The sequence below is a fragment of the Maylandia zebra genome, linkage group LG15 (assembly GCF_041146795.1).
Source record: "Maylandia zebra isolate NMK-2024a linkage group LG15, Mzebra_GT3a, whole genome shotgun sequence".
Taxonomy (NCBI): domain Eukaryota; kingdom Metazoa; phylum Chordata; class Actinopteri; order Cichliformes; family Cichlidae; genus Maylandia; species Maylandia zebra.
The window spans coordinates 468078-495337 of record NC_135181.1 but is presented as its reverse complement, the minus strand read 5'-3'; the positions used below and the strand labels follow the sequence as shown (position 1 = coordinate 495337).

General features: G+C 46.3%; 1 protein-coding gene across 13 annotated transcripts; it reads right to left on the bottom strand.

Moving 5' to 3' along the window:
* Window positions 1-71: 71 nt before the first annotated feature.
* Window positions 72-26957, bottom strand: hmbox1b (homeobox containing 1 b). 13 transcript variants are annotated; one of them, XR_013093067.1, is made up of 11 exons: window positions 26167-26375; window positions 23907-24596; window positions 16135-16220; window positions 14264-14374; window positions 11445-11598; window positions 11151-11233; window positions 10681-10776; window positions 9300-9394; window positions 5745-5828; window positions 2176-3968; window positions 72-501 (listed from the first exon to the last, which is right to left on the bottom strand). XR_013093067.1 is itself a non-coding variant. In XM_076873627.1 (10 exons), exons 2-10 carry the CDS (start codon window positions 24584-24586, stop codon window positions 3825-3827), a joined length of 1533 nt encoding a protein of 510 aa, XP_076729742.1. In that variant the 5' UTR covers window positions 24587-24596; window positions 26450-26957; the 3' UTR covers window positions 72-3824. The 13 variants fall into 13 exon arrangements, 11 of the variants coding, with proteins under 11 accessions (XP_076729742.1, XP_076729741.1, XP_076729734.1 ...); XR_013093068.1 differs by having other exon boundaries at window positions 3337-3968; XM_076873627.1 differs by lacking the exon at window positions 26167-26375 and adding an exon at window positions 26450-26957 and having other exon boundaries at window positions 72-3968.
* Between the last annotated feature and the right edge of the window lie 303 nt (window positions 26958-27260).

Genomic DNA, 27260 nt, shown 5'->3' with positions numbered 1-27260 from the left:
GCTTTGATTCGTGTACTTTGTATCTGTGTATAGATCTGCATACATGCAGCCAGCAAGACCATAAACACACATTCTCATTGATATAGCTTTATTCTCTTGTACATTATATTTATATTTATGTATATATATATATCATACTAAAATAAACACAAGTTAAAAAAATGAACAAAGAAACTGTACAAAAAATGTATATATACTACATCTTAATTACAGAACAGTCTACTGTCCAAAAAAGGCACTAAATTCTGAAATGGGCAATACAGTAATTTTGAACATAACTAGATTTGAGATTGATACAACAGCATTCAGTCCTCTTTTTCTGAGCTATACTGGGATGAAGTGGATGGTGTTGCACTAGGGGACACACAAGGACACGTAGGCATGTTGACCCTGACAACCACAAGAGAGGACGCCCCTTCAAAGCAAGCACTTCCACTGAGTATGCATGACAGCAAGTGGGGAAGTGCCCGTGTCACGCTCGAGGTGGGTTCCAGTTTTCTTCTGGAAAAAAAAAGAAAAATAGCACAATCTACTTTGTGAGCACCTGAGGGTTCTTTCATCCACCCCATGAACTTTTCTGTCAAGCTTCAATGTTCATGCAAAAATACTAGCGGATTAAAACTTGTACTTGCTAACTGGGCCACGGCATCTCTCAAAGTCAAAGGCAGTTCATTTAAAAGTGTCTCATAGTGGGAATAATCTCTGAATGCATGCTAATTTCACCAGTTCTAATACGCAGCATGTTTTGTAGGGGAACATCGCGCCAAACTCCCCCCCAAACTCTTTAGAAGGAAAAAAAAAAAGTGATCATTTCAAGTAGTTTAAAGAGACACGCTCTCAGTTCAATGAATGCTTCAATCTGTCCGAGTCAAAAACGGGTGCACGGTTTACACGTGCGCTGGTTCAAATCAGAAACTGGAGATTTTACCAGGGAGTTTGGTGTGGTGCTATTTACCAAAGAGACTGGCACATACTGGGGCTTTAGTTTAGAATGAAGCAGCTCTACTTGAATTTCTCTTCTTTCCCCATCATATATTGGAAATTGGACTTTTTGTTAAAGGTTACATGTAAAGTTTAGTTAACATCAATACTTAGTTAAATACTAATTTTAGTTAATACTAATTTTCATTAAGGTGCATCATGGTTTATTTTTCATAAAGTAGCTTACTATGTCCAATACAAACGGGAAGACTGCTGTTCAGTCAAATAAGGGATGAGCAAAACAGTCAAATAATGAGAATTTTAAAAAAGAGAAAAATAATTAGAAAAAAAAAAGCATGATTCATTTCAAAACATTTGTTTTTGTACAATACCATAAAAATGAGTATAAATACATACTGTTTTTAGCTGAGAGCTCTTTCTTTTTCAAACACAGGTCCCAGTTGAGAGCCACTGTATTGCAGCTTTGAACTTACTGAAGCAGTACAATTAAATCAAGCTTTACTAGACTACAGCTGAGGACTGGAAGTTGGTGTACAAGCAGGAACCAGACATTAACCGCAGTATTAAACCTGTGAGCTTATTTGGTGCATGATCACCAACAGCCAAATCAAACTATCACAAACTTGAGGACCGGCATTAAATTTCTGGCAGACTGTTTAGTTTAATCCCGCTTCGTAGAATATTCTTTTCTTTCTCCAAAACCATCGCTAATGCAGGGACTCTGACTTCGTGGGGAATGTAATTAAAAAATTGTTGTCACGACTGTACGGAGCTAATGCTAGAAGCTAGCTTAACTTAGCTGAGCAGAAAGTCAGGCTTTTTACAAAAGGGAAAAAATGTGCACTTGGTTGACGTTTTTTTTTTACTGATTAAAACACATAAATCACGAAAAAACGTAAAAAAAATAAATAAATAGAAAAATTATTGTGTTTTAAGCTAACAGTCAATGCTAACGCTAGTTTTCAGTTAACCAAGCCGGAGTTAAAGGATCCACAAGTAGCCACAGAGAAAAGCCGCAAGTCACATGTTCAAGAATAAACTTTAGACATTTGGTTTGTTCCCGTTAGACAAAGCTGGCCTTGATGCTTCTGTCCTGTGGCTAAGCTGAGCAAACCTAGCTTCTAGCTCCACTTTGTGCTAGGACATATCTGGCATATAGAAATAACTGCTTCAAACAAAATAATACAGAAAATAAACAGTCGAGTCCCCCAGCACTGAATAAGAACAACCCACCTCACAACATAGTGATATTCAGTAAGAGATGGTTTTGGAGATCCTTCCATCAGGGCAAAAAAAGGAAAAATCACCTCTTTAGTAGTCGGTGACTCTGATTCCCTTTGAAATGGCAAGTTTTTGTCTGAGGCTACAGAGATGAAAGAAGCCTCGAACATGTTTCTGATATTTGTAACCATTTTCACTGTGGACTTGATCTAATTTGACCTCTCTGATATTAGAAAAAGCACATTACTATTATAACGAGGCAGCGTCACAGAAGTAGTAAAAAGCTTCAGGGTATTTTATCATTGTATGCCTGGTTGCTAAAACTTACCTTTACTGACACAGACCTGCTGTAGTGTCATGCCTATACTGAGTCAAGAAATAAACCTGCGTAGGCCAAAGGAGTTGGTATAAATAACTTTGGATGGACTTTAACACTGTTTTCAGATCAGTATTAGCTTAGCGTCTCTCTTTTCCTTTGGCATGGATGATGTTTCAAACAAAGCATAACTCGTCTTATTAGATAGCTTACAAAGTTTGCTCGATTATCACATTGACCGCAGCTTGATCCTCATAGTCTTTAGTACTTAACAATAGTGTCACAGGGAGCAGAAATGACTACGTCCAGTTGCTGTTTGGCCTAGAACCAGAGGAAGAGCAAGTAAGGAACCTCGAATCACTGCTGCTGCTGCTGGATAGAAACCTTGATACCGTTTGCCATCGTCAGTGTGTGCTGAACATGTTTCGTAGTGCAGTGATTCACAGTCCCCATCCCTGTTGTATGAAAACCTGCTTGCAAAAAACAACGTCTGTCTGCGTGAACGTAAGGCTACTACAGAAAGTTCAGATACGTTTCTATCCAACCTAGCAGCTCTACTGCAAGGAAACCGAAAGCCATTTATTCTACTGAGGAATGGACAGAGGAGAAGAGTGTCAGCGCAGCTCTGATATCATTTTTGCTGACTGACTTCCGTTTTTCCCGAGATGTTAGGCCAGAGGTTGCTCTTCTGATGAATTGCACAATGATAAGGTGAATCTGAGGGTCAGGTAAGTAGGTAGATAGGTAGCACACCATGAGGTGAGTGAGACTGAGAACCATAAGAACCATATACATATATATGTATATACATATATATGTATAAAACATGTATATAATATATATACAGTACACATTACTTTTCTGAGGTTGACGTTGAGGTGAGATAGACTGAGGATCGGCTCAGACGACCAGGCTGGAGAGGGAAGTAGAAGGGGAGCAAGGACGAGGTAAGGAAAGAAGAGGTATCCTGTACTGAGGGGAAGAGAGAGTTCACACTCCCGGACAAGAGCCGCCGTTTAGAGGGGTTTGCGGGAGCCGCCTTTTCTTCTGTGGCTCATTTCCACAGAGATCACAGGGCCTACAGTCACCCATTTCTGCCAGCTGTGTCAATATATGGAGTAAGGTGGAGCGGGGTTGGGGGTAATTACTGTTGACAAGGATTACTCTGAGGAGGGAAGAGGAAGGGGGAGGCCAGGAGAGAAGGGAGAGTTGGTAAGGGGCTGGCTGAGGAGCAGATGATGAAGCTTTACTAAGTAGCATTACTTTGGTCTCTTTTCAGTCCCCCAACTCCATCTATTACACTCCCTTCTCTCGTCCCCTTCCTCCATCCCAGGTCCTGTGCAGTTCATTCGTCCTCCAGGGACTCCGTCTTGATGTCGTTGGGCCCCCCTCCGGTTCTGGACAGGGCCAGGATGGTGTGGTTGACGGCAGCCATCTCCACAGCCAGAGAGATGGGGTCCTGGTGCTCGCTGTGCGCTGCGCTGTCGTCCTGGGAGAGGGAGGAGCATTGGGAGGAACATCAAGGACAAAGGTCATGACAGGAAACAGAATGTCTCTACATCAGAGGTAAGGAAAGAACACGTGCTTTTGACATGTTAAAGGAAATCATTTAAAAAGACACAAAAAAAAAAAAGTATGTAAGTAAGTAAAGCATGTAATGGGATACTTCTACCACAAGGTGACAGTAGTGGCTCTCTGAGGAAAGCCTGGTGTTTTTGCTTGAGGTGCCCATCCCCAGTTAGGAGGTAACGTTCATGTCTGCAGCCTGACACTGACTACAGAGAGTCTAGAGTCTCCACACGGTCACGCTAACAGCAACACACTGCACTCACAGCTTTGCCAATTTGAGTTAGTGTGCACAAAACTGAACTATGACAGAAACTGCATGCATTTGACCCCACGTGTCCCCCCCTCAGCACACTACAGCACTGATCCACAGCTCACTAAGCCCCAGCTTTCATTTTAGTGGACAGAAACCCTTCATTTCCTGGTAACTGTGACACTTTAGCTTTGTCAGCCACACCCCCACCCATACCAGGGACCACCCAGGTCCTGTGCTACCCTTTGCACGTCATCATCACGTGCAGCTGCAGCTGTGCACTGTTAGACCACACCTGCTCTGTGGGCTCCTCTTTCGTGTTAGGGCTGTTGTTGCCTCTTCAGCTCGGCCCCTGCTGAGGATCCAAGACGAAGAGTTTGTGCATGAGCAAAGTGAAACAGGGCAACGCTGCAGCTGCTGTCTGTGCTTCTCATGCTGCTGTTTTAACCTTTCCCCTTTGTGGTGAACTCGTCCAAGCCCACTGTTCAACCACTCAGCTACTGATGCACAGCGTCGCCCCTGTCGGGCTAAATGTTTGCTTTTGTTTGGAAGGACTTCATGCAATCATGTCTGTGCTGGGACCCACGATCCTTCACTCTCTGAAGGCAGATGCCCGTGTAAATGGACACGAAGCCAGTGCAGTGAACTACGCTGAGAGCTGGATTCAAATTCACGGTTTGTTTAATGTGGTTGATCACACGCAGGGATCGTCTACAACACCTCATCCTTCTGTCACTCAGCAACGTGCTGATCCAGAGAAGATCCCCACATTAATATCACCGTCAGCTTCATTCAAGGATTCTGCTGTGTGTATTACGTGAAAACAATTCGGCTCAATACAATAATCAATCAATACTAATCGATTGTAGTTTGTGAAATGTAGTTTGTGTTTCTCGGTCAAACCAGTCACTGTGATTTCAGAGGGGTCTGTGATTTAGACCGCTGCTGTTGACCATTAAAGGTTTAACTGTAAAAAATGAATATTTCAAAGCTTCAACAATAAATGTTCATGTTTTCACGTCAGGTTAATGCAGGGCTGATACACGGACGTTTGAAGAGTGTAAAACAGCGCAGCTGCAGTCAGACGATGAACCACGTCTACTGCAAAAGCTTCGTTTGGATGTTAAGAACACGCTGGCGTGACAAGAGCCTGAAAATCAGTGACATCGAGCAAGTCATCAACTTTTCAGTGACATGAAATCTGATTACTATATTCATCAGAAATGTGAGAGAGCACTGTGGACATGGAGGGACCTCTTTAACCTCAGTCTGATGCAAATGTGGCTCTGCTTTGGCCTCATTTACAGCTGTGCTGCACACGCACACACAAAGGTACACAAAAGGGAAACTCGTGACAAAGGCTGATGATTCACTCAATCCAAATCCAATCCACTAATCTATGGTAACAAACATCAGCGTCTCAGCGTGTTGCTGTGTGTGGGATACCTGTGTGGGCGAGGTGGGCTCCAGGCGATAAAGGCCAAAAGGTCGGCTGAGAGGTCTTTTGTCAAAATAGGGGAGGTCACAGGCCTGGAGGTATTCCAACAAAGAGTTACTGCGTTAGCTAGCAGGTCATCTGAAGAGCGAGAAGCACTGTAAAATCTGCACAATGACTTCTTCTCTTTCACTGTTACAGCAAGCGGTGCTTCACAGGTAGGGATGGGTATCGAAACCCGGTTCTTGTTGAGAACCGGTTCCCACTGTTTCACTTCCTTGGGATCGTTTGCCATTTTTGCAAACGATTCCCTTATCGATTCCAGTCACCCCGAATGACGTCACCACGTTGCGGAGCGTCATTTACCTGGCAGGAAACACGGCGGCTCAAACGCTCAAAACTTTGGTTATACTTTACAAGAACGGATGACAACAGGGCAACTTACAATACTTGCAAAGTAGATATTTCATTTAAGGGAGGAAACACTACGAATATGCAAAAGCATTTGCTCACAAACACGCGATGACCTTAAATGAATGTCGTGTTTTTAATTCCGCTCGACTCGTGAATCTCAACCCAGCAGCAGCGGTAACGTTTGCACGTCCTCTCCCGTTAATGCGGCAGGTAAATAATCAACAGTAGTGCATATTATGTTAGCGCGATCTGCCTTATTACAAACCTGCCATTACTGTGCATTTAGTGACCATGATGAGACAGAGTCTGGCTCAGATGCTGGCAGTTCTCGCTGCAGTCTGCCGGCAGCGTCTCCTTTCAGGCAGGATAGACGAACGTCACCGAGCAGTGACTCAGTTTGTGGTCAAAGGCTTGCAGCCGTTTGCCACAGCAGATGATTTTCAGTAAGTGAATGTGTTTAATTGTAGGCAGGGACATTACTGTTGTGTAATTGCTACAGAATAATTTATGTTATACTTTGTAAATGTAAAATAATAATAAATATTCTTCTGTAGCAATAACAATGTTTTTCCTGGGGACCCTGTGACACCCCATTGAAGAGCCGCAGGCTGGATCTCTTAAGATCTCACTGTTGGGTTTGTAAGGCCATGTTACTCCTAAATGTCTCTCTTGTTCAAAGAGAAGATATAAAACAAAGTTCTGAGCTAATCGACCTTAGTGTCCTCCTTTGTAAAAAGAATCGATAAAGAATCGAATCGTTAAACAGAATCGAAAATGGAATCGGAATCATGAAAATCTTATCGATACCCATCCCTACTCACAGGAGAAACACATTCACACTACCGGTCAAACGTTTTAGAACTCTGACTTTTCCAGCCTTTTATTGTGAAAATCCTGCAGTTGAATGTCTCATTGCACTCTGACAGAAACGATTGGAGTTAAAGAAATCATGGAATCAGTTTATAGACCAAAGTGTCTCCTTTGGCAGATATAACAGCTGAACAGCCGTCGCATTCTGGCTACAACAGAAATCAAATCTTCTCCCATATCTGTAGCAGAAGTTCCCGTGAATGTGGACCCTGTAGGCTGCGTTGCTTTCGCTCTTCTGTCCAGTTCAAACCAGCTCGGTGGGGTTTCAGTCTGGAGACTGTGCTGCACACTCCATGTTTTCAAGCTCACCATCTTGTTCTGTTTTCCTGAGGTAGTTCTTGGACTGATGTTTGGGTCATTATCCTGCTGTAGGATGAACTCCTGACAGACTGGGTCCACACCAGAGGGTCCTGCACGGTGCTGCAGGATGCTGCGGTAGCTGTTTTGCTCAGGGTGCCTCTCACTCTGTGCGAGTCACCGACCCTGGATCAGCAAACAGCCGGGTGATGGCACTCACTGTGGAACCAAGCCTCTGTCTTATTCTGACGTCCTGCTGATGGCTTTCTTGCTGCAGCCCGTCCTCTCCTCACAGCTGAAACTGAGACTTACTATGACCACGATGACTCTGTGCCTGAAGCTGCTGTGCTGTGAGTAAGTAAAATGTATTTATATAGCGCTTCTCGCAGATAAAAATCACAAAGTGCTTTACAACAAAGAAGATGAAAAGAATGGAAATACGACAAATAACAATGTGAAACAGTAAAATACAACCAATTAATTAGAAGCTTGCCGATATAAAAATGTCTTCAGCTGCTTTTTAACAGAATCAAAAACATAAATAATAAAACCAGTGGGAGTGCTGCACTGGCTGAAAGGCCGATCACCACGAGTTTTAAATCGAGTGCGTGGGGCCACCAACAGTCTCTGATCTGATGACCTCAGAGCTCAGGAAGCAGAATGGCGTTTCAGCAGGGCAGATATGTACTGGGGAGCCTGACCATGTAGGACCCTAAAGGTTAAAACTAAAACCTAAAACTTACAGTCAACCAGTGAAGGGAGGCCAAAACTGGAGTGATATGAGATCTTCGCTTGGTGCCTGTTAAAAGTCGTGCTGCATATTTCTGCACAGTCTGAAGATGATTTAAAGCTGATTAAAACAAGTAAAAAGACCATTACAGAGTCTAAACGTCAAGAAATAAAAGCATGGATAATCATCTCAAGTTCAGCTTTGGACACCATTAGTCCGAGTTTAGAAACATTCCTTAAATGATAAAAACGGTTCTGCTCAAGGATGCAGTGAGCCGCCCATCACACCGGCTGCTGTCCTCTGACTCAGGCGTGTCTTTGGCTCTGCAGACATCTTCCTGTCACACTTTGTTTCTGAGTGACTTTGATGCTGAAGGAAACTGGACTCGCTCACACTGTGACGTTCCTACTTTTCTGTGGCGGTCTGTGTCTCTTCCACGGTTAATTCCCTTTTTCTCACCATTTCTGTGCCAACACTTTCTGCAGTACAATACTGCTCAGCTGATGCTGTCCAGGGTCTGGTACCACAGTGTGCTCCAACACTACAGGCAGAGGGGCTGAAGTGATCCAGGAAAGTTGGAGCAGCAGCTTTCAAGGCCGTATCAACCTCCTTTACTGCAGCTTCAAACAGTTAACCCATGTTGTTCCCTGAAAAAGGTCTTTTTGTATCGTTCTGAAACGGACATTGTGTTTCAGTTTTGGGATCATTTGTTTTAAACCTGTGGTGTTTCACCACTTACCTTTGTACCAGTTCAAGCTGTTCACTGGACCGAATGACTTCAACTGCAATAAATTACTGGACAAATCGGGCTGTTCTAAAACGCTGGAGCCGCAGCGTATATTTTGAAATGTAACCTTGTTGCTTGAGATTTGCATGTTGAGCAATCATAAGTAAGCTGGTGTGTTCAGGTAAAGCAGACATGTTTCCATTGGTAACAGGACAAAACGAGGGCACGAACATTTGCTCACTGACGCCTTTCAAGTTTCAATCATGCACAGAACTTGAAGTGCTTTGTATATTCAGGGTGCACTGCAAGCTGCGTGTTGGGATTATTAACACTAACGAGACAGAGACCAATTAGACAGAACAGTCAACAAAGCTGAAATGAGCAGCATGTAAAAGAAAAGATCACAGCTCACTAACAAGAGAAGCTCGCAGCTTCGTGCTTGTTGTTGATCAATTATGAAAACAAAGCTGGAAGACAGAAAGCTGCTCCGTCTTTTCTCAGTACGATCACATGTTCATTCTGCACTACCTGCTCCGAGAAGTCGTTCCCGTCGATGTCGTCGCTGTTGGAGTGTCCCCCTGGACTCTGGACGTCTATCCCGTGGCTCTCCAGGATTGTGGCTTCTTGGAGAAAGAGGATGGCTCGTTAGACTTATGATGCATCACTGACAATACTACAAAACATGAGAGCAGTGACTGTAAGCCAGCGACACAACGAGAGGTTGTACAGAAGCCCCGATACATCTGAAAGAAACGATGCTCCAAAGTAAAAGAACCTGTCTGAAAGTAGTCAGTAAAAGGCTGCTGTAAGGATGAAGTAAACAGCTGAAAGCAGTGAAGTAATACTGCAAATATTTGGCTGAGACAACTTAAGACGAAGAGTCTTAAGATCAAGACGAGGACGAACAGACTTTTTACCCACAGGCTGTCAGACATGCCCTACCTCCACCCTGATTGGAGGATAACTGCACTGCCAACACCCATGGACATTACACCTTACTTATAAACTGTATTTCTACGTATACTTTAATGCAACCAACATCCCTACCTCTTTAACCTGTATTTATTATAGTTGCAACAGCAAGCGAAGGCCCAGACACAAAGTTTTAACAGATTACAAGTGGCTGACAAATATGTGACAGATCGAATTCACCGTTACACTGTTGAACAGCTGCCGTCACGCTAAGAAGGAAACACGCCGTCTTCTAATTCCAAGGTTTTACATATAAGGTCATAATGGAAATCAACCACAGAACTGCACACTAAGCCCCAAAGCAGAAGCAGCGTGCGAGTGTAGCCTTACTGCCTCCATCGTAACGAGGACGGTAAGCAGCAGCCAGGTGCTGATCAACAGCAGTGTGAGCACATCTATAAAAGCACAAGTGTTGTTAGTTTGCAAGTCTGGAGCATTCAGGCGACACAATGCCAATCCGGAAAGAAGCAACTGCTGCTGCCCATCATCAGTCCGACAGCCAAAGCTCGACCCACGCTGGGTCACACGGCGACCCCAGGGACGTCAGCGAACCTAGCCAATGACAGAAGAGTGAGGAAATAAAGTCAAGCTGCAGTGACCAAAGTCCAGACCGGATTAGAGCGGAAACCCCAATGAGCAGGAGGCTCATCCAAAGCTTCACTAAAGAAACCATACTACTAAAATCTCGCATCACTGATTAAAATGCTTCTGACAAAATGTGAAAAAGCTCAAACATCTGAAAGAATAAATAAACGCACTGATAAAAAAATGTTTCTACTGCCGGCATATCTAAAGAACCCGAGTTTGGCTGGAGCAGTTTGAAAGTCCTCCGAGCTACAGCCGTCCTCCTCACTGCCAGCCCCCTGCAGAGGTCATGGCAGGGACACAGTAACACACATTTCATTAACAGTTTGTAATTTAAACAGAGCTACATTACCAATGTTGGCACGTCTCTTGATCTCTTTGCGACGATTGGCAAACCAGTTGTAAACTTTCAGAGAAGTGACCCTCTCCAGATCAGACAGCTTCTTCCCTGGAGGAAACATACAAACACAGCATCACCATATTTGAAACCTTTTATTTGGGATGAGGAAGAAGAAGAATACTCCGAGTGTGGCCACGTTTGGATACGACTGGTCTTGATGTTGTCATTTTATGCTTTAAGACATTTGTGTCAAATGTTGTCATAATTATGAATTACGGCTCAAAACGAGCACATTCATAACGTCACGCCGTCCTCAAGTCCAAGTGACTGTTTGTGTCAATCTGAGCACAGATTTCACACGATGCGTTTCACAGCTGCTTCAATATCTGCACCACGCAGACGCAGTTCTGTAGCCAGCAAACAAAGCCATCACTCATTACAGTTAACAACACGTGTGCAGCTTCGTGCACCTGCTGGTTTACCTGGTTTCTGGATAACAGCATTGCAGGCGTTTGCTATCTCCTCCCTTTTGGCCTCATCTGGATACTGGTTGTCGTTGAAGTAGCTATAAATAGCACAAGAGCCACAGTGATTAAATTAATTTCACAAGGACGATGTCAACAAACTGGAGCGGCTGCTGTTTGTCGTGCACGCGGTGCAGCTGAGTGCGTGCGAGGCTTTGCTGGCTGCACCGTTTGACTCCTGGAGGAAATAAGAGCGACGTTATGAAGCGCTCCTACCATCTATCATCTCTGCACACTTCCTCTGAACCTCACCTCTCCATCACAGCCAGGCACTCTTTTCTCCAAGTGAAGCGGCTTCCCCGACGCAGGCGGAAGGTGCCGGGGGCGGTGGTGAGGGGGGGCGGGGTTTGCCTCCACTCCATGTCCTCCAGAGGTAACGGAGCTGGTCGCATGTTCAGAGTGGCACCTGCAGCAGGAGGATTACTCAGAGTCAACAAGTCTGCAGGTGTCGCTGTGGTTTGGAAGCACAAGTGACAGAAGGACAGAACAGCAGCGCAGAGATGTGATGGCGCGAGGACCGTGGTCGCTCTGGCAGCCAGAGCCCCGAGTCCTTCGTGAAAAACCAAGCGACATCGTCTTTTGGTAATCTCACGAGTTATGCTGACACCAAACTCGCGTCAGCTCAGGTAACGATCGCAGCAGAAAAGAAACCGAGCGAGCTCTCTTGTAAACCTCGCCACGTTACACTGAAAGCTCGGACATTTAACAAGGCCGAACCGGATCACCTGGCCGGTGCCGGTTTATCAGAAAGCCGTGAACGAGGAGTCAGTTTTCTCTGCAGCAGCGACGCAGGTGCGTGCGTGGGGGGGTGCTGGGCTCGGTCGGGCTCAGTCTGGCCATAAATAGCTTGGAGCAGTTTCCAGAGCTGATGGTGTTGGCGGGGCTCCACCGAGGAACATGCTGCAGAGAACAGGGCGTGGGACGTCTGCTGCCTGGCTATAGGGCGGTACAGAAAACACACGCCGGATCTGAAGGACGCGCCGGCCTCTCGTTTCGCCTGTTAACCCTTTACAGTGTGGAGTCAGGATGACCGTGCACACAGCAGCAAACCCAAAGTTACTTGATAACAACAAATAGTTTTTTTCTCTTCAGTTTGGGACAGTTAGTCGCCGTTACAACAGGCTTCCAATCCAAGACATCGTGACAGTCAAACACCTGGATAATTTAAGATGACCTCACTGAAGGTCAAGAGCTAAGAGGTAAATCCTAAATCTTTACATAATTTGGAAACATTTTTGGTGTAGTAGTGATTTCTAGATTTCTACCGTTGTCGTTCTGCTGACAGCCACATTTCTCTAAAACAAACGTCATTGGTTCCAACATTTCTTTATCTAACACAATAAAGTCACATCTTTAACTGCCGCTGAGCTCTAAGTGAGTAGATTCCATAATATAGTGATCAAAACACTGTAATATGGAAGAAGTGACAGAGTCATCAGTTAGGACGACACAGGAAACCTTCATGCCTCTCGTACTGCAGTCCTACCTTGAATCTGATGCTACACAGCTACAAGTTACTCGAGTTGGATGCAGATTCTTACTTTCCTAGTTGATCACCGGGTCACTTCCTGTAGTCCCTTCTTGTTGGAGCTCTTCTTCCACTTTTCTTAGAGCACCTCCGAGTTTTCAAACTGTTTTTGTTAACATTTAACATTTCTGCAAATACCAGAAGATGTTCACTACTTTATTATCACAGCAACATTTAACAGTGGAGGCAGCGAGTTTTCTTTGCCTCCATGCTGAGCTCAGAGAGGCAAACTCTGCTGCTATCTTTACGTCTTTGCTGTTGGGACCGACTCATGAAACAAGCTTTGAAGAAAACAATTAACTGGGACATATGCTGGGAGACATTTGTCCACATAAATACACATACCTTTTGTTCCCATTAGCACTGGCAACAACTGTGGGAACCCAGGCTAATTTGTAGCTCTGCTTAAAGCCACGAGGCCAAACACGAAACTGTTTTTTCAACACTTTAAACGAGGTTGTCAAACGTAAACAAGCTGAGGGCCACTCTGCTGTTCTACTGCAAAACAAACAGAAAGCAGTGTTTGTGTTTTTAAACTTCAAATATTGTAAAACAAACAAACGTGAGCGCAGATTTGAACTAAGTGAAGCCTTTCATCGAACGACCAAAGTAACCCACGTAGCAGCACTTCTGCTCCCACCGTGTTCGTATACGCAGACAGAAGTGTACACAGTGAGCAAGTAGGGGTGACGTGGGCCACAAGTGGCCCCCAGGCCGCGAGTTTGAGACCCCTGTTTTCAGTAAAGAGATTTGTTCTTGTTCAATGGTCTTTAAGTTTTAAACAGGAAAGGTGCACCTCGAGACTTCTCACCAAGATTGACACTATGGCTTCATCAGCAACAGAAAACTTTGGCCCCTCCCACCTTGTCCCACCAATCAAAGCCAAATGGAGACCTCAGACTAGAGTGGTGGCGGTGAACCGATCTCCAGTGCAATGACCGAACGGCTTGTAACAATGCAGCGATGTCACGTGGAAGGCGACGACGGGGCATCCACACTGGTGCGGAGCTCACTGCGAGGTTTCTTCTTCCATCTTCATTCTGCTTTGCCGCTCTGCTGCCTTCTGAGTGAAGGATGCTCAGGACAAAACAATTATTTATTCATTTCCTAGTCGGCTGCTCCTCCCCGACTCTCATCAACTTAGGCTGTGTTTGTGCTGACTCTACTCTGCTCTCCTCGTTTCTTACCTCGGTGGAGGTGAAACAGCCTTTCCGTTTGCTTTGATCCTTCATAACTGCTGCAGAAATGACAAATTAACAAGACAGTGTGCTGCTAAGCAACAGCCGCAGTCAAATGTGCTATTCGTGTACGTGTGCATCGCTAAGACGGACGTTTTCGAGATTCGGTTGGCGCAAAAGATTCAAAGCATGTGACTAGCAGATCTTATACGGAGGGGAGATCGTCTCCGATTTGCTTCCACTGAGCGACACACACAAACTGCAGGGTCACGCCTTCCCCCACTATCACGTACTCTCAACTGCCAACTGTCGAATGAGGGCAAAGCGCCAAAACATATTGTGCCAGTTAATCAAGCCAGATGTACCTGGTGTGGTTTTCTCCAGCGTGTACCAGCGGTAGAAAGCCCTCTTCTTCTGCTCGCTCAGGTCGGAGCCGTGCTGCAGCAGCCAATGGGAGATCCTGCTCTGACTGATGCCTGGAAAGCAGCCACACATCAAATTACATCACAGTGGTTTTTGCACAGAGCACAAAGTGTAGACAAGCACTGGAAGAGTTCAACAGACACAGAGCAGAATAGGAAAAGGACCACACGGCGTTTCCTCTCACATAAGTTCAGACTTTCTGTCTTCCTCCATCACTTATCAGTCAAACGCTGCTGGAAGCTGGGTCTGAGTTTGAGCTGTACGACTTTTTAAATGCCACGGTTTCTGGCCTTATTTTGCAGCACCTGTTTGGTTATTGAGTAATGTTAGTTACATTCCTTTGTGTGACTTTAATACCTGCAGAAAAACAAAAACAACAAACCCACAATGTGTGCAACAGCACAGGGGTGTTCTTCTACGGGTCAACTGTAATACAGAGTTCAGAATTATACAGGTGACTTGTTGGTAACAAAGCAGCCTTTCTTTGCACTCCACCTTAAACCTGACCTGAGAACAACTGGCCCAAGCTTCGCCCGTACAGCCTCAGCTCGCCTCATGTCAGAGCACCGACTGGCCTTCAGCTGCCTCTGCTCAATATGAAGCGTCATGCTGTTTTTGGGGACAAACGTGATTTTAAAACCCTTTGTGTGGCGCCTTTTGCACCACGTGTTGTGAAACATGTGGTGCAAAAGTTCTGTTTCCCGTTTGCAAGTTTTACTACTGCTCAGCTTTTAGTTAGTGAACACAGGCGTGTCTTCAATGCAAACTGATCTCAAACTAGGCCTGTGACACTGGGCCTTTAGTAATTAGGTCCGTGGGCATGCAAACACTGCCCCGGTCAGTTTACACACTCCTGTGCTGCGCTTCAGTGTCGGCCGAGTGTTTTGGCAAACCCACGATCCAGCTGCGGTTCCGGTCGTGTGGTAGGAACCACGACCGGAACCGCAGAATGAACTTTTTATTTGTAGTGTGAACGTGATGCGACCTCGATCTGAGGTGGAAATTTAAGTTCCTTCCCGTAGTCTTGTATCCTTTGCATTTTGGGATGCCAAAGGGTGGGCGTGCAAAGTTCTGGCTCGCAGCCATGAAATTAATGTAAAATTCTCCATGTTCTCCACCAACCCAGAACACCTTCCTCCTATATTCACTTTGTTTCTCAGGCACATCTGGCCAATAAGAGGACTAAATATTCTCACGTGTTGATGAGTTCACAAACATTTTCCTGTGTAAGGAGAAACCAAACCATGGGTGTGAAAAGGCCCTCGCTCTCCTTCCAGCTGCAGCTAAACAGCTGTGTGCAGGCTCAGGATCCACAAGCTTCTGATGCTGCGCTCAGACTCCAGCTCCACTGCAGGGTCACCACTGAGATCCTGCAGCAGGTGCAAATCTGGTTCATGCACTGAACTCAGGACAACGACTGCTGAACAAGACGTTCAGTTCATGTGGAGGATGAGAGGAAGCGTATCAACTTTCAAAGAAGAAACCGACGAACAGACTCGCTTCATAATGAATTCAAGAACACCCCGCCAATCTGTGAGAAACAGCTCGACGTGCAAAAATGATCTTGTGTTGTTATGTGTGAGATGATGCAGACACACAAAAAAGGTCCACTGACAGATGCGTGAAATCAGGCGCTTAGTCAGTGTTTAGGGGGCAGCCCAAGTCTACGATGTCTTCGGGGTCAGGACACAAGCTTTTCACAATAACACAAAGTTCCTCAAACGCCAATGTCAAAAGTGAGGAGGAGCGAACGTGGCATGGCAACAGGAAACGGCTGATGCGAGTGACGTGGCTGAGCATGTCAGCTACTAACCGGTAACTTGTGCCACCACTGCCTGAGAGATCCTCCTGTTCCCCAGGAAGGCTTTGATCTCCTCTTTCACCAGACTGCTGTCCCTCCTGCAAACACAGAGCACACAGAGATCTTCATAACCTGCAGCTCGACACAGGTGGCAGAAATGCAAAGAAAACAGCTTCATTATTACACATTTGGGAAGCTGGGGCAACGTCTGGCTGCTAGACAGCTGTAAAAAATATATGAAGTGAATTACAGCTTTCATTGTTGTGCCATTACACAGGCAACCTGCTGCATAATTACCCAGCTTAAAAGGGCAAATGCATACATGTTTAATGCTTTTGTCACCAATTCATTCTCATTTGGAAAAAGCCATTCGTCTGGTTTTCTGCACAATAACACGTTCATGATGATTCGATGCGTTTCTTTATTGCACCTATTCACGGCCAACCTACGAAACCGCAGCTCCTCTTTGCTCTGGCCTGCACGTCGACAGCATGTACCGTGGCTTCCCCCTCTTTTATAGCTCCCACGTAATCAGCATTGCATTTCAGACGAACATGAAGGCAGCGGCTCTGAGAGCCGAGCCGCAATCCAGTAATCTATATTTTCAAAATGCATTTAAAAGGGCATGTGTCCGCTATCTGACTTCACAGCAGCAGGAAAATAAATATATATAAAGCATGCAGAGACTCGCAGGAACGCAGGATGTGCGGTTACAGTGTACCCACCCTGCTTTCTGGCATCAAGCCCATTCCCCTCCCACACACACACACACACACACACACACGCGCGCACGCACACGCACACGCGCGCACATGCACGCACGCACGCACGCACATGCACGCACACTCTGTCTCAGCTTCATTCCCGTCTAGCACAGACTGAACACGTGTCTGAATCTGAAAGTGCATTCAGGTTTTTTACACGACAGCGTTTCCAGCAGGCGCCCTCCCTGCCCCCCGCCCCCCACCCCACAATCACAGCAGCCTTTGAACCAGCCGCTATCCCAGGCTCACACAGTCAAAATGGAAATCGCATCAAAGTCCTAAGCACTCTGTTTGGCATATTTGTGAAATGAAAATGCGTCACGACTCTTTGACATCCAGCATCAATATCATCCACGCCAGCCTCTCACGGCGCGGGCTAAAATTAGAGCCTGAAGAAAAAAACGCTGCTTGTATCGACACCAGTGAATCAATGTAGCACGAGCTGCTGTACAAGCTACGAGACTGGGGAGGAGAGGGGGGGATGTTTTGGGTGCCAACTCAAAGGCCAAACTCCTGCAGAGAAGCAAGTGTGCACTTTGAAAGTGAGAAAAAAGGGAAAGGGCACCGTGGACCGCGGACAGGCTGAGACCTCGTGTCACGCCCCCGCAGCCCTGCCGAGCGAGAAGCTGGAGAGCCCTGCAGCAGACGAGGGCTTTTGAACGCTACTTAACTTCTCGGTCGTTCTAAAAAGGACGCGTAATCTAATGCAGAGGCAGCGCGAGTGAGCAGCGGGCCGGTCGCTGACGACGGAGCCTATTCTTACTCGTACAGTTCACACAGGGCAGCTGAAGGCAGCGGGACAGCACAGCAGTAGGAGGAGACAGCGCATGTGTGAAGTGCTTAGAGGAGGAAGAGACGAGGCGCTAACACGCACACTTTAATAGATTATGAACACTTTACCTGTCAATGGGCCTGAAAAACTTCTGAGCCTCTGCTCTCAAAACCTAACCAAGCTGAATGTTACTAAATGCAGTTTCATGTAATGTTTCCAGAGGTGCACAACACAAAGCTTGTTCTCTCTTCCCTCTTACAGGAGATCAGCTTGAACTCGAGCGGTTCCCTTTTCTGACGATGTGCATCGTCCCGACAAAAGTGCCTCTGTGCCGGCTCGGGTTGCTCTGAAGCCTCACAGGATGCACGTCTTTGTGGGCGACGCAGGGGACGAGCCAAAACTCTCATCCATCACGTGCTCTGCTCCTAAGGAGAGACCAGAACGCTGCCGTCTCTTTATCCGGTATTAAAACCGGATCTCTTTAGTCCCCATCTTCATAGTAAGAATCTGGCAACAGATCTGCATTTGTGTCGCAGCTGAACTGCAGACGGGCGCGCTGCTACAGCAAAACATTTCCTCAAGTCAGATGTCAAAGTGACGGGAGCTGGAAAGGCAAGTTTCACGACAGCAGAGCAAATGCCCGAGTCAGGGAGGTCATTTAGATGGGACTAAACTGCAAAGTTTCACGGTCTGCGTTAACCCCGGCAGGCTAGGCTGCATGAAGACAAGCGCAGCACTCTCATATTCAAGCTGGGGAAAGATGCAGAGATGGCTTGGCTCAGAAAAAGTAAAAAGTCCAAATATGACTGGCTCCTGTTTCCCAGGGCAGCCTTTGAAATGCTGGGGATTAACGAGGAGGACAACAACTTTGGTGTATGTGATGCAGCTAAAACATTTCCACTTCCTCTGTGCTGGAACGAACAGCACTGCCAGATAATGTAGGGCACATGCAGCAGTCGTGATGACGCTGCTGCTGCTGCTTTCACTGTGTGTGTGAGATGATCACAAAATGGGTCCCCGAACAGATCTGGAGTACGTCGGCAGGTGTGTCTGTCAGTCTGTGAGCGACAGACTTTGTCAACAGGGTGACGTCACGTGAAAAACCCCAGAAATAGAAGGGCCCACGGTGCCTGGGCCCATCCACACGTCACAGCCCCGTCCAACACGCTTCTTAGTACATGTGTAACGGTCTATATGCTGCATCTCTGTGAGACAAGCGTATAACGTCCAGGATTCGTCCAAGGACTACTGGTCTGTAGCTGTGCTGTTACAGTGGTGCATGCTCATACTGAACGTGGTATGAAAACGTAATCTGTGTAAGCAAAACGCTCAGCCTTCAGACTAAACCACCTTTGACTCAGTGAGATCAGATACAACAGCTCCGGTGCACGAGACAGATCGTGCAGCATGAAGAATCATTAGTGTTACGGATGCAAACAGAAACGGTTTTGCATCAAATGCTAGAGAACGAGGAGCTCCTGTCTGTGCCGTCCATTTTTCAGACGATTGTGTCAAACTTTAGCTTCACTTTTGAAATTCCAGGTTCCTGAAATCATATCAGACATTTGGCTCAAAAACATTTCTAGATAATGCTGCTCGCAAATACTTCAGACTTCACCATGAAAACATTTTGTATGAACAAACTGTAAAATAAGAGTAGATGTAGTAGATGAGACACATGAACTGCTGCCTCTGCCCTCTCCACCTCCATTTTTCTAAAATCTCCAAGTGAAGGTAAATTTGTGTAACAAGAGATTTTTTTTTAAGAACATTTTTAATTCTGGTAACGGATATTTGAAATCTTTCAACATGAATCCTTTTCCTAGAAAGCAAGAAGCACATGGAAACCCACGTGTACAAGGCTTTTTGTGTGTGCAGAGTTTCCAGTGCATAGACACATCCAGATAGCTTTAACCCTTCAAGGCCTATCGAAGCGTGCACGCTCCGTTTTGCACAACTATTTTTAAATGCCGGTAGAATTGCAACCACATAAGCTAGCACAATATTTCTTTTGCATTTGAAATATGAGGAGTTATATGCATTCAGCCTGTCCCAGGCCGCAGTTTTTATGGCTATGTTTAAGCTGCGGGAGATTTCACTTGTCATGTTTGCATAGTAAGCTAACGATTGATAAGACGATGTCAGAGGAATTGGTGCACAAATTATCATCACTCACCAATCTGTGCTGTCGCTCTCTATACACAGTTCGCGCGATTGCAAAGTGAAAGCAAAAAACAAGCGCAAATTCAAACGCGATTTCAATATGTCACATATTGACAGTGGCTCACCGATGCCAATGACATAATTACCCAGCTACATTTCTGAAAGAATGCAAAAGCATTGACATATATTTTTCCTTCCTACGATAGCCCGACGGGCAGGGCAGAGATAGATTTTGGTAGCCCGACTGGAAAAATCACTAGCCCCGGGACGTCGGGCTAGCGATTTTGCGAGCCCTGCACTACAGCATGTAAAAATATAAAGATAAGCTCTGGCAGACTTGGGTCTATGGTGGGCTCTAAAGGGTTTGTGTTTGAATATATGTAACCTACAGCCTGGGTTTTTATTTTTAACCTTAAAGGAGAAAAGGCTCTGCACCTCACTGGCCTTCTATCCTTATCAATAAAAAAATCATTTGATTTATTTCCCGGCTAACATCAGCGCAGAATAAAAGTCTGTTTATGTGTCGACCGCGGTGAGGAGCGCACACCGAGGAGGGAACGATGCAAGGACACAGGAAGCACCAGTCCTGGCAGTGAATGCCTCGTCTCCATATACTTCTACTTTCCTTCACTGTGAGATCCGCTCAAAGCAACCTGTTTCTCCCTGTCATTTCATCTTTTCAGTGAAGCGAGCAGCGACGTGCAAACAGTCGACACAGTGTAAAAGAGACGCTTTCACACACATACGACCTTAAAAAAAAGAACGCCATCTTCAACCCCTCCAGGTCAGTTATTACTTTAGTAAAGAAGATAAACAGACGATGAACTGACTTGGTCACTGACAAATATAGAGCTCAATACAAAAATAGAGCTGAAGACAAACTAGGAAACACACTAGTGTGCACAATCAGGTGTGGAGATGTGTGAAAATGACTGCCAAGACCACAAACTCAACTCTCAGACTGCTTACTGGCACGAGGCTGCCAAAGAGCTTTAGGAGTCCACGCTTACGGCCGTTTAGCACCTGGCCATCATCCCAGACAAACTCGTGGCTTTAGATGAATGCCGCCTAGGGCGGGGCTATATCATACCGTTCACGGTAATGTAATGTTGGGCAACGATAAGAAAATGAAATATGGGTAAAACGCGCATGCGCAGCGCCTAGGTTTACATACGCACATGGCGGCGACGCAGAACGAGAAGAGCGAAAGCAGATCGTTGAATGAAACAGATGAACCTGAACTGGTTTGTAAAAATGCTGCAGCTTCACTGGTGTGGAACTGGTTTAGCTTTCGTCCGTCAGATACACAACAAAGCACTATTTTTGGTAGCGCATGCTAGCGGGCCGTCGTTATTACCGTGTTGTTTGGAAAATACGGCGCACTTAAAATCATCCTTTGATTTTTCTGAAAGTTGACAGAGCCCCTTATAATCCCGTGCGCCTTATGTATGAACTCTGGTTGTGTTTCGGGAAACGATTTTATGTACACGGCGCTCGAAAATCTGTCAAATGTTTCAGTACGACTTTGCTGAGCTACGAAGCCGCACCGCTTGATGGATTGTCGGAGCATTACGGCTATCGTAGGCGGAGCCTCGCGGAGTGATACGTACTGTGCTTCAACATAATGTTACCGTATTGTGTGTGTATGACCTCTTTTTAAGTTTTGTGGATGTTATACTTGGTTATGCTGAGGATGTGTCGGCCAGTTTCCACTGGAAATGTTTTTTGGTTAAACTGTCAGCGAGGAATTTGCACTGTTACATTTTATATAACTTTAATGCAAAAAACAGCTGCTTGTTTAAGTGAAAATACATTGTTGGGTCTTTTGCACTAATAAAGTTGAGGAGTTGTAAAGTATTTTGCCTCGTGTCAATTATATCGTCAGTTTTATCGTTATCACAAATTTTCGAATGTATATCGTGATAAATATTTTCGGTCATATCGCCCTGCTCTAATGCCGCCTTAAAGTGCCGCTGGCAGAAAGGCCACCACGCAGGAACGGGTGCAGCCGCACAGTCAGATTGAGGACGCTGTGACTGCAAAAGTCTACAACACAAACTGGAGAAAATGACGCGTTTGTCTATATGAATGAAACTCCTTACACACGTCACTGGATGAGCCCATTACTGTGAAACCGTGCCCTTAACCCTGTTTTACCCTCTTATTTGTGCCATTACAGACAACCCTCCCACACCTGTGGGCCAAACGAGGCACAGCTCCCCACTGTGGGAAGTTACCTCCATCTATCAGCAGAAAACATCCTTCTAAGAGAAACCAAGGTTTTTTTAAATTGTGTATAACACGTGTTATAGTGGAGTGTGGACAACTCTGACACCTCAGAGTAACTGTTATGTTTGGGTGTCTCAGGAATCGACAGCACCTTGCTACCACATGTTGCTAAAATAAGCTTTTGAGAGTGAAATTCAACTTTTTGTTAGCTGCATGTTACATCCATACTGTAGAGCCCCTGATTTCCCCTCAAGTGGGCATCATCATCACAATATGATATAAGAGGTAAAGAAAGTTAAAGGGGAAAAGCCCTCAAGCTTTATGGACAGTCGTCTCCACAGTGCTTTTGTTGTCGTCCTGACCATTCAAACAAGCCACACTCGCACAGGGCTCCAATCTATACACTTACACGCTCTCTCCATCTCAAGTCCACACCTACGGCCAATTTTAGAATTACCAATTAACTCTGGGCTGCAGGAGGAAACCAGAGCAGCCACACATGCAGACTCTCCACAGGAAGGACCCAGGCAGCTTTAAACCCACTGCTGAATTGCTGTGTGTTCACTCAAATGAGCTTTGTACAAATAAACAAGCTAAATAGATTCCTAAAGCTTTGGTCAATCAGTAACACTACGAGCTCACTAATGAGCTCATCGGTGCGCACATCCCGACGTCCCACTGGTAAAAGTCAAGTGACAAAGTGGGATAAACCTCAGAATGAAGATCACAAATGACTCCCTGAGAAGATGAACCAACCTTGCACTTGCTGCTGTTTCAGACTTCGAGGTGTATCGATCAGCCAAGCCAGAAAATTCCCTCCACGTGCATCGAGCTGGGCACTTGCATCCAGATACGTTTGCAATACTTTCTTCAGTGTCCAATCTTGTTCCTCTCACACAAATTTGGATCCAAATCACAATCACCTCCAAAGGTTTTTATCTAAATCTGCCCGTAACTTTTTGCTAGTGCCTTCTTGCTGTGAAGCAAGAATCATTTCATCACTGTTCAGTAACATCACCTACAGACAGGCTTCCCAAAGACATTTTATGCAACATGAAGCTAAATGCAACAGCATGGATATTACATTTAGAGCCCCCAGGTCATGAACACAAATGAACATGAGATATCTACAGCTTCATGTATAGTTCTAGCAGCAGCTGCACACAATGAAGCTTTAACTGAAGTTCCTGCTAATTAGCCCTCACCTTACCAGCTTTACTGGTGATAAAAAGCAATCCCCCAACCTAGTGACGGCTGCAACCTTTAAGAACAAAACAACAGGAAAACAGGCATCGAGTTGTAGAAACAGTTTCAGTGTCGTCCGTGTGTTTTCTGTGAAAGTACTGTGACTGTGGACAGCGCCACACTAGACTGAGGCGTGTCGATGATTATTTCAGACTAGCCGCTTGAAGTTTCACCATCCTAGCAGTGACTCACTAGCAGTAAGTGTGGGGTGGCTGTAGCTCAGGTGGCAGAGCGGATCAGCCACTAAGAAGGTCGGTGGTTCGATCCCAGGCTGCTGCATGCCAAATATCCTTGGGCAAGATACTAACCCCATGTTGCTCTCCGATGCGTCCATCGGAGTGTGAATGTGTATGAATGTTAGATACTTAAGCGTGTGATTGGGTGAACAGGTGAATGAATTAGCTGTATAAAGCGCTTTGAGTGCTCGGACGAGCGCTATATAAGAACCATTTACACCCCGCAGTATTATTCCCCGTCACCATCTTTCACAGCTTACTGAGCTCAGCAGCCTGGTACTACTACATACTGCCCTCTGGTGACGTTTTTGTGCAGTGCATTATTCTTCCCAGTTCTACAAACAGACTCGACAAAGTTTCTCTGGTCATTCTCACCTCATCAGCTCCTCCACCTTATCATCGATATCCAGATCTTCCTCTGTAGATTCAAACCCGAACGCTCGCGTCGCTGCAGCGCTGTTCACCGGATAGCGTGGCGGAGACAGTTTTCCGTTGGGGGTGGCAGCTAGACTGTCGCGGCCGTTCTGTGTCAGGGCCACCAGCGAGACCGGGGACGGCAGGATGGCAGAGGGCGGCGGCGGCCCTGGAGGCGGGGACGTGTCGTAGCTGTTGCTGGGAGACAGCGAGAGCCCCCCGGCGCTGTTGAACTGCGTCTGCGTGGCTGTGGAGATTTTGGAGGTCGTTGAAGAGGCAGCAGCGGCGGCGTGATCGGCGGCTCCACCCTCACCGCCACTGTTGATGCCGCCGCCATTGCATGACGCTGAAGAGGTGGTGGTTGCCGAGGCAGTGTTGTTATTGTTGAATGACGTGGTAGTAGTAGTATTAGAGGCAGAGTTGTTGGTGCAGCTGTTGGCCCCGCCTACGCCGTAGGAGGACGAGGAGGAGGAGGAGGAAGAGGTGCGGCGGCCAAACTTGTCGCCGTGCTCCCGGTCCAGCCGGTCCAGAGTGTCGAGCGCATGCAGGATCTCCTGCTTGGTCATGCCGGTGCGACGCAGCCGCTGCAGCAGATCTATCTGCTCAATAGTGAAGCGCGGCTCCTCGCTGAACTCAGACATCCTGCTGCTGCTGCTGAGATGAGACACAATACAGACAAGCTGAGAAACACAAGAGGAACACAAGCCGAGGAAAGGAAACAGGAAATGCAGACGGGGCAAGTTGAGGAAAGTAGGAAGGAATCCTTAGAAAAGTAAGTGGAGAAGGAAAGGAAAGGAGGAGCAAGTCAGGCAGTGGAGGGGATGGTGGATGACAGAGGAAATGAGAGGATTAAGTAGCAAAGAGTGAAAAGGAACGCAGTCACAGATGGGGAAAGAGGATAAAGGTAGCGGAGGAGAGTTAGAGGGATAAAGTAGGCATAAAACGGGTGGGAAGGGAGGGGAATAAAAAACTGCAGGAAGAAAATATAAAGAGGCAGCGGAGAAGAAAAGGAAGACAAGAGCGAGAGACAGAAGTGTGAAAGAAAAAAAGGCGAGGGGAGGGGCAGGGCATAAAAATCAGCTATTTTTGGGAAGCAGCAGGCAACACGCACAGAGTGCCAGAGTCACCTTGACAGCTGATGCTATCTTAACATTCTGTCTGTCGTTCTTTAAGAGCCACAATACATCCTCGGCTCTGCGCACCACCCACGCTGTATGTTTTTCACGAGCAATTTGCTGTGATCAAAATCAATGCAACTGGAATCAGACTGCGGCAGATTTTCCATCTTCTGTGCCAGCCCGACCTGTGCCGATATGATAAACGGTTTAAAAGGGGTCACTGGCATTTTTCTACATCTGTCTTTCTCCAAACTGTGCGGAGGACAGAGCGGAGGGGGGAGGAAACATAAATGACTTCTGAGTGCATTTGAAGTTATCATAAATAATGGGGGGACACTGGCACATAAACCATTACCAGGCCTTCAGACACGTGCAGTAAAGGGTCATTTTGGGTCTGAGCACATTATTTCTGCAGCGCTGACAGGTGAACATTAACTAGTCCTTGGTGTTTAGAAGGTGAGCTGCTAATGCTGTAAATCATTACCAAGCAGAGTCAAAATCTGTCACACCCCAGAAAGACGGGCTGCACACAACAGAAGACCGCTGGATTTGGATTAGTGAGCTTAAACATGCAAGTGAAAGAAAAATGTGTGCTGCAAACAAACAAGAACATTTGAATTCATGCCCACTGTGATCAAGTGGGTAAGTTACCCATTCACCCAGAAGGCAAGTTCACCCTGCACGTAACTAAAGCAGCTAAAGATGGAGCTGTCTGCATTCCTATCGGGCTTGGATGTCCCCTGATAACAGCGCAGCTAAGTTCACGAACTCGGAGAGTGTTTGTCATGCCAACAGCAAAACTACAACAAAATAAAAACACAGCCACGGTGTCGTTAAACACAAACTCTAGATTGTCTGACAGCGCAGCTTTCTAAACGCTTCCAGTCTTAAAGCGCTTCGCCCCGCAGTTGGCGGCATCTCTTCCCCCTCCATGTGTTTTTGTTTTGCTGGCCCGCAGTGAGAGCACAGATCCGTCGCGCCTTTCACCGCTGCAGGCGAAGCGCTGCTGATGCCAGCTTTCACGCCCTTTGCCCGAAAGCTAACGTTAGCGAGCGCTCCGTGCGGCACACGGACAAACCGCCCTGACTAAACGTCAAAATTACCCAGCACGGCGAGCCCTCCGTAACACTCGAGGATTGCTCTCGTTTTCTTCACTGCCCCCCGAGGCTGAATCCACACTGACAACAGCCCCCTGGCATCGCGGAGGGCGATTAGCCACCTGAGGTGGGCTACGCGGGTCGCCGTGGGCTCGTGCGATGATTAGCATACAACGCTAGCCGTGCCAACGCCGATACTAGCTGACGTTAGCCGCCGTCGCTGGCTAGCGAGCGTTTGATATTAATAACATCACTTTCTGTGTCGAGAGAGCCGAGTAACAGGACTTACCTCGGGTTCAAATCGTCCACTTAACCATTTAACTTTGTAACGGAAGCAAAGCGGCGCGGTGTCGTTTACTGCAGCCGAGCAATGAAGCAGCTGGGAACAGTGCCCTGTCCGACCCTTTTCCAAGGATTTCTAATCAGAGGCGAATTATTTGCCTCTCTGCTTTGTCTGTCTGACAACAGCCATATTGACAACTAACACCTCCGAGCAGCTCTGAGGGAACTGTAGTTTCACTCCCGCAAAGGCCTCCAACACGCGGCGGCGTTCCCTACGCTAAGGACTACAAATCCCTGAAACGAGGGAGAGGGGGAGCTGATGGCTCGCTGATCTACAGTTGTCACAAAAAACAGTGATGCAGTTTTTAATGTGGCCACAGCGGCTGCTCTCCCTAACCCCGCAGCAGCTGCACCAGGCGACCCGTGCCACCTCACCGGCCAACCGGGCAGCCACCAGCCGGCTGCACATCTAACCGCATTACCGCTGCGACACGTTTCTGTACACCTCACACGAATTCAGTTGCAGTGTGACCATACAGGGGCCCCTACTTGTTACTCTATTAAAGAAAAGGTAAAGGCCACTTAGTCTTTAAATGAAGTGGAAAACCCCCTAATTAAGTTGGTGCCAGTAATCAGACCCAAGGAGACGGATTAGAAGAGCAGCCAATTAAACAGCTTTGGTTGGAGCACAGGCTCAATAATCAAGATTATATGAAATGTGGAATACAGAATAGAAAAGAACAGGAACAACGCAGAGCGGCGCAAAACAGGAATCTGCTTCAAGGATGTCAAACTGATTTTACATTGTAGGACACATA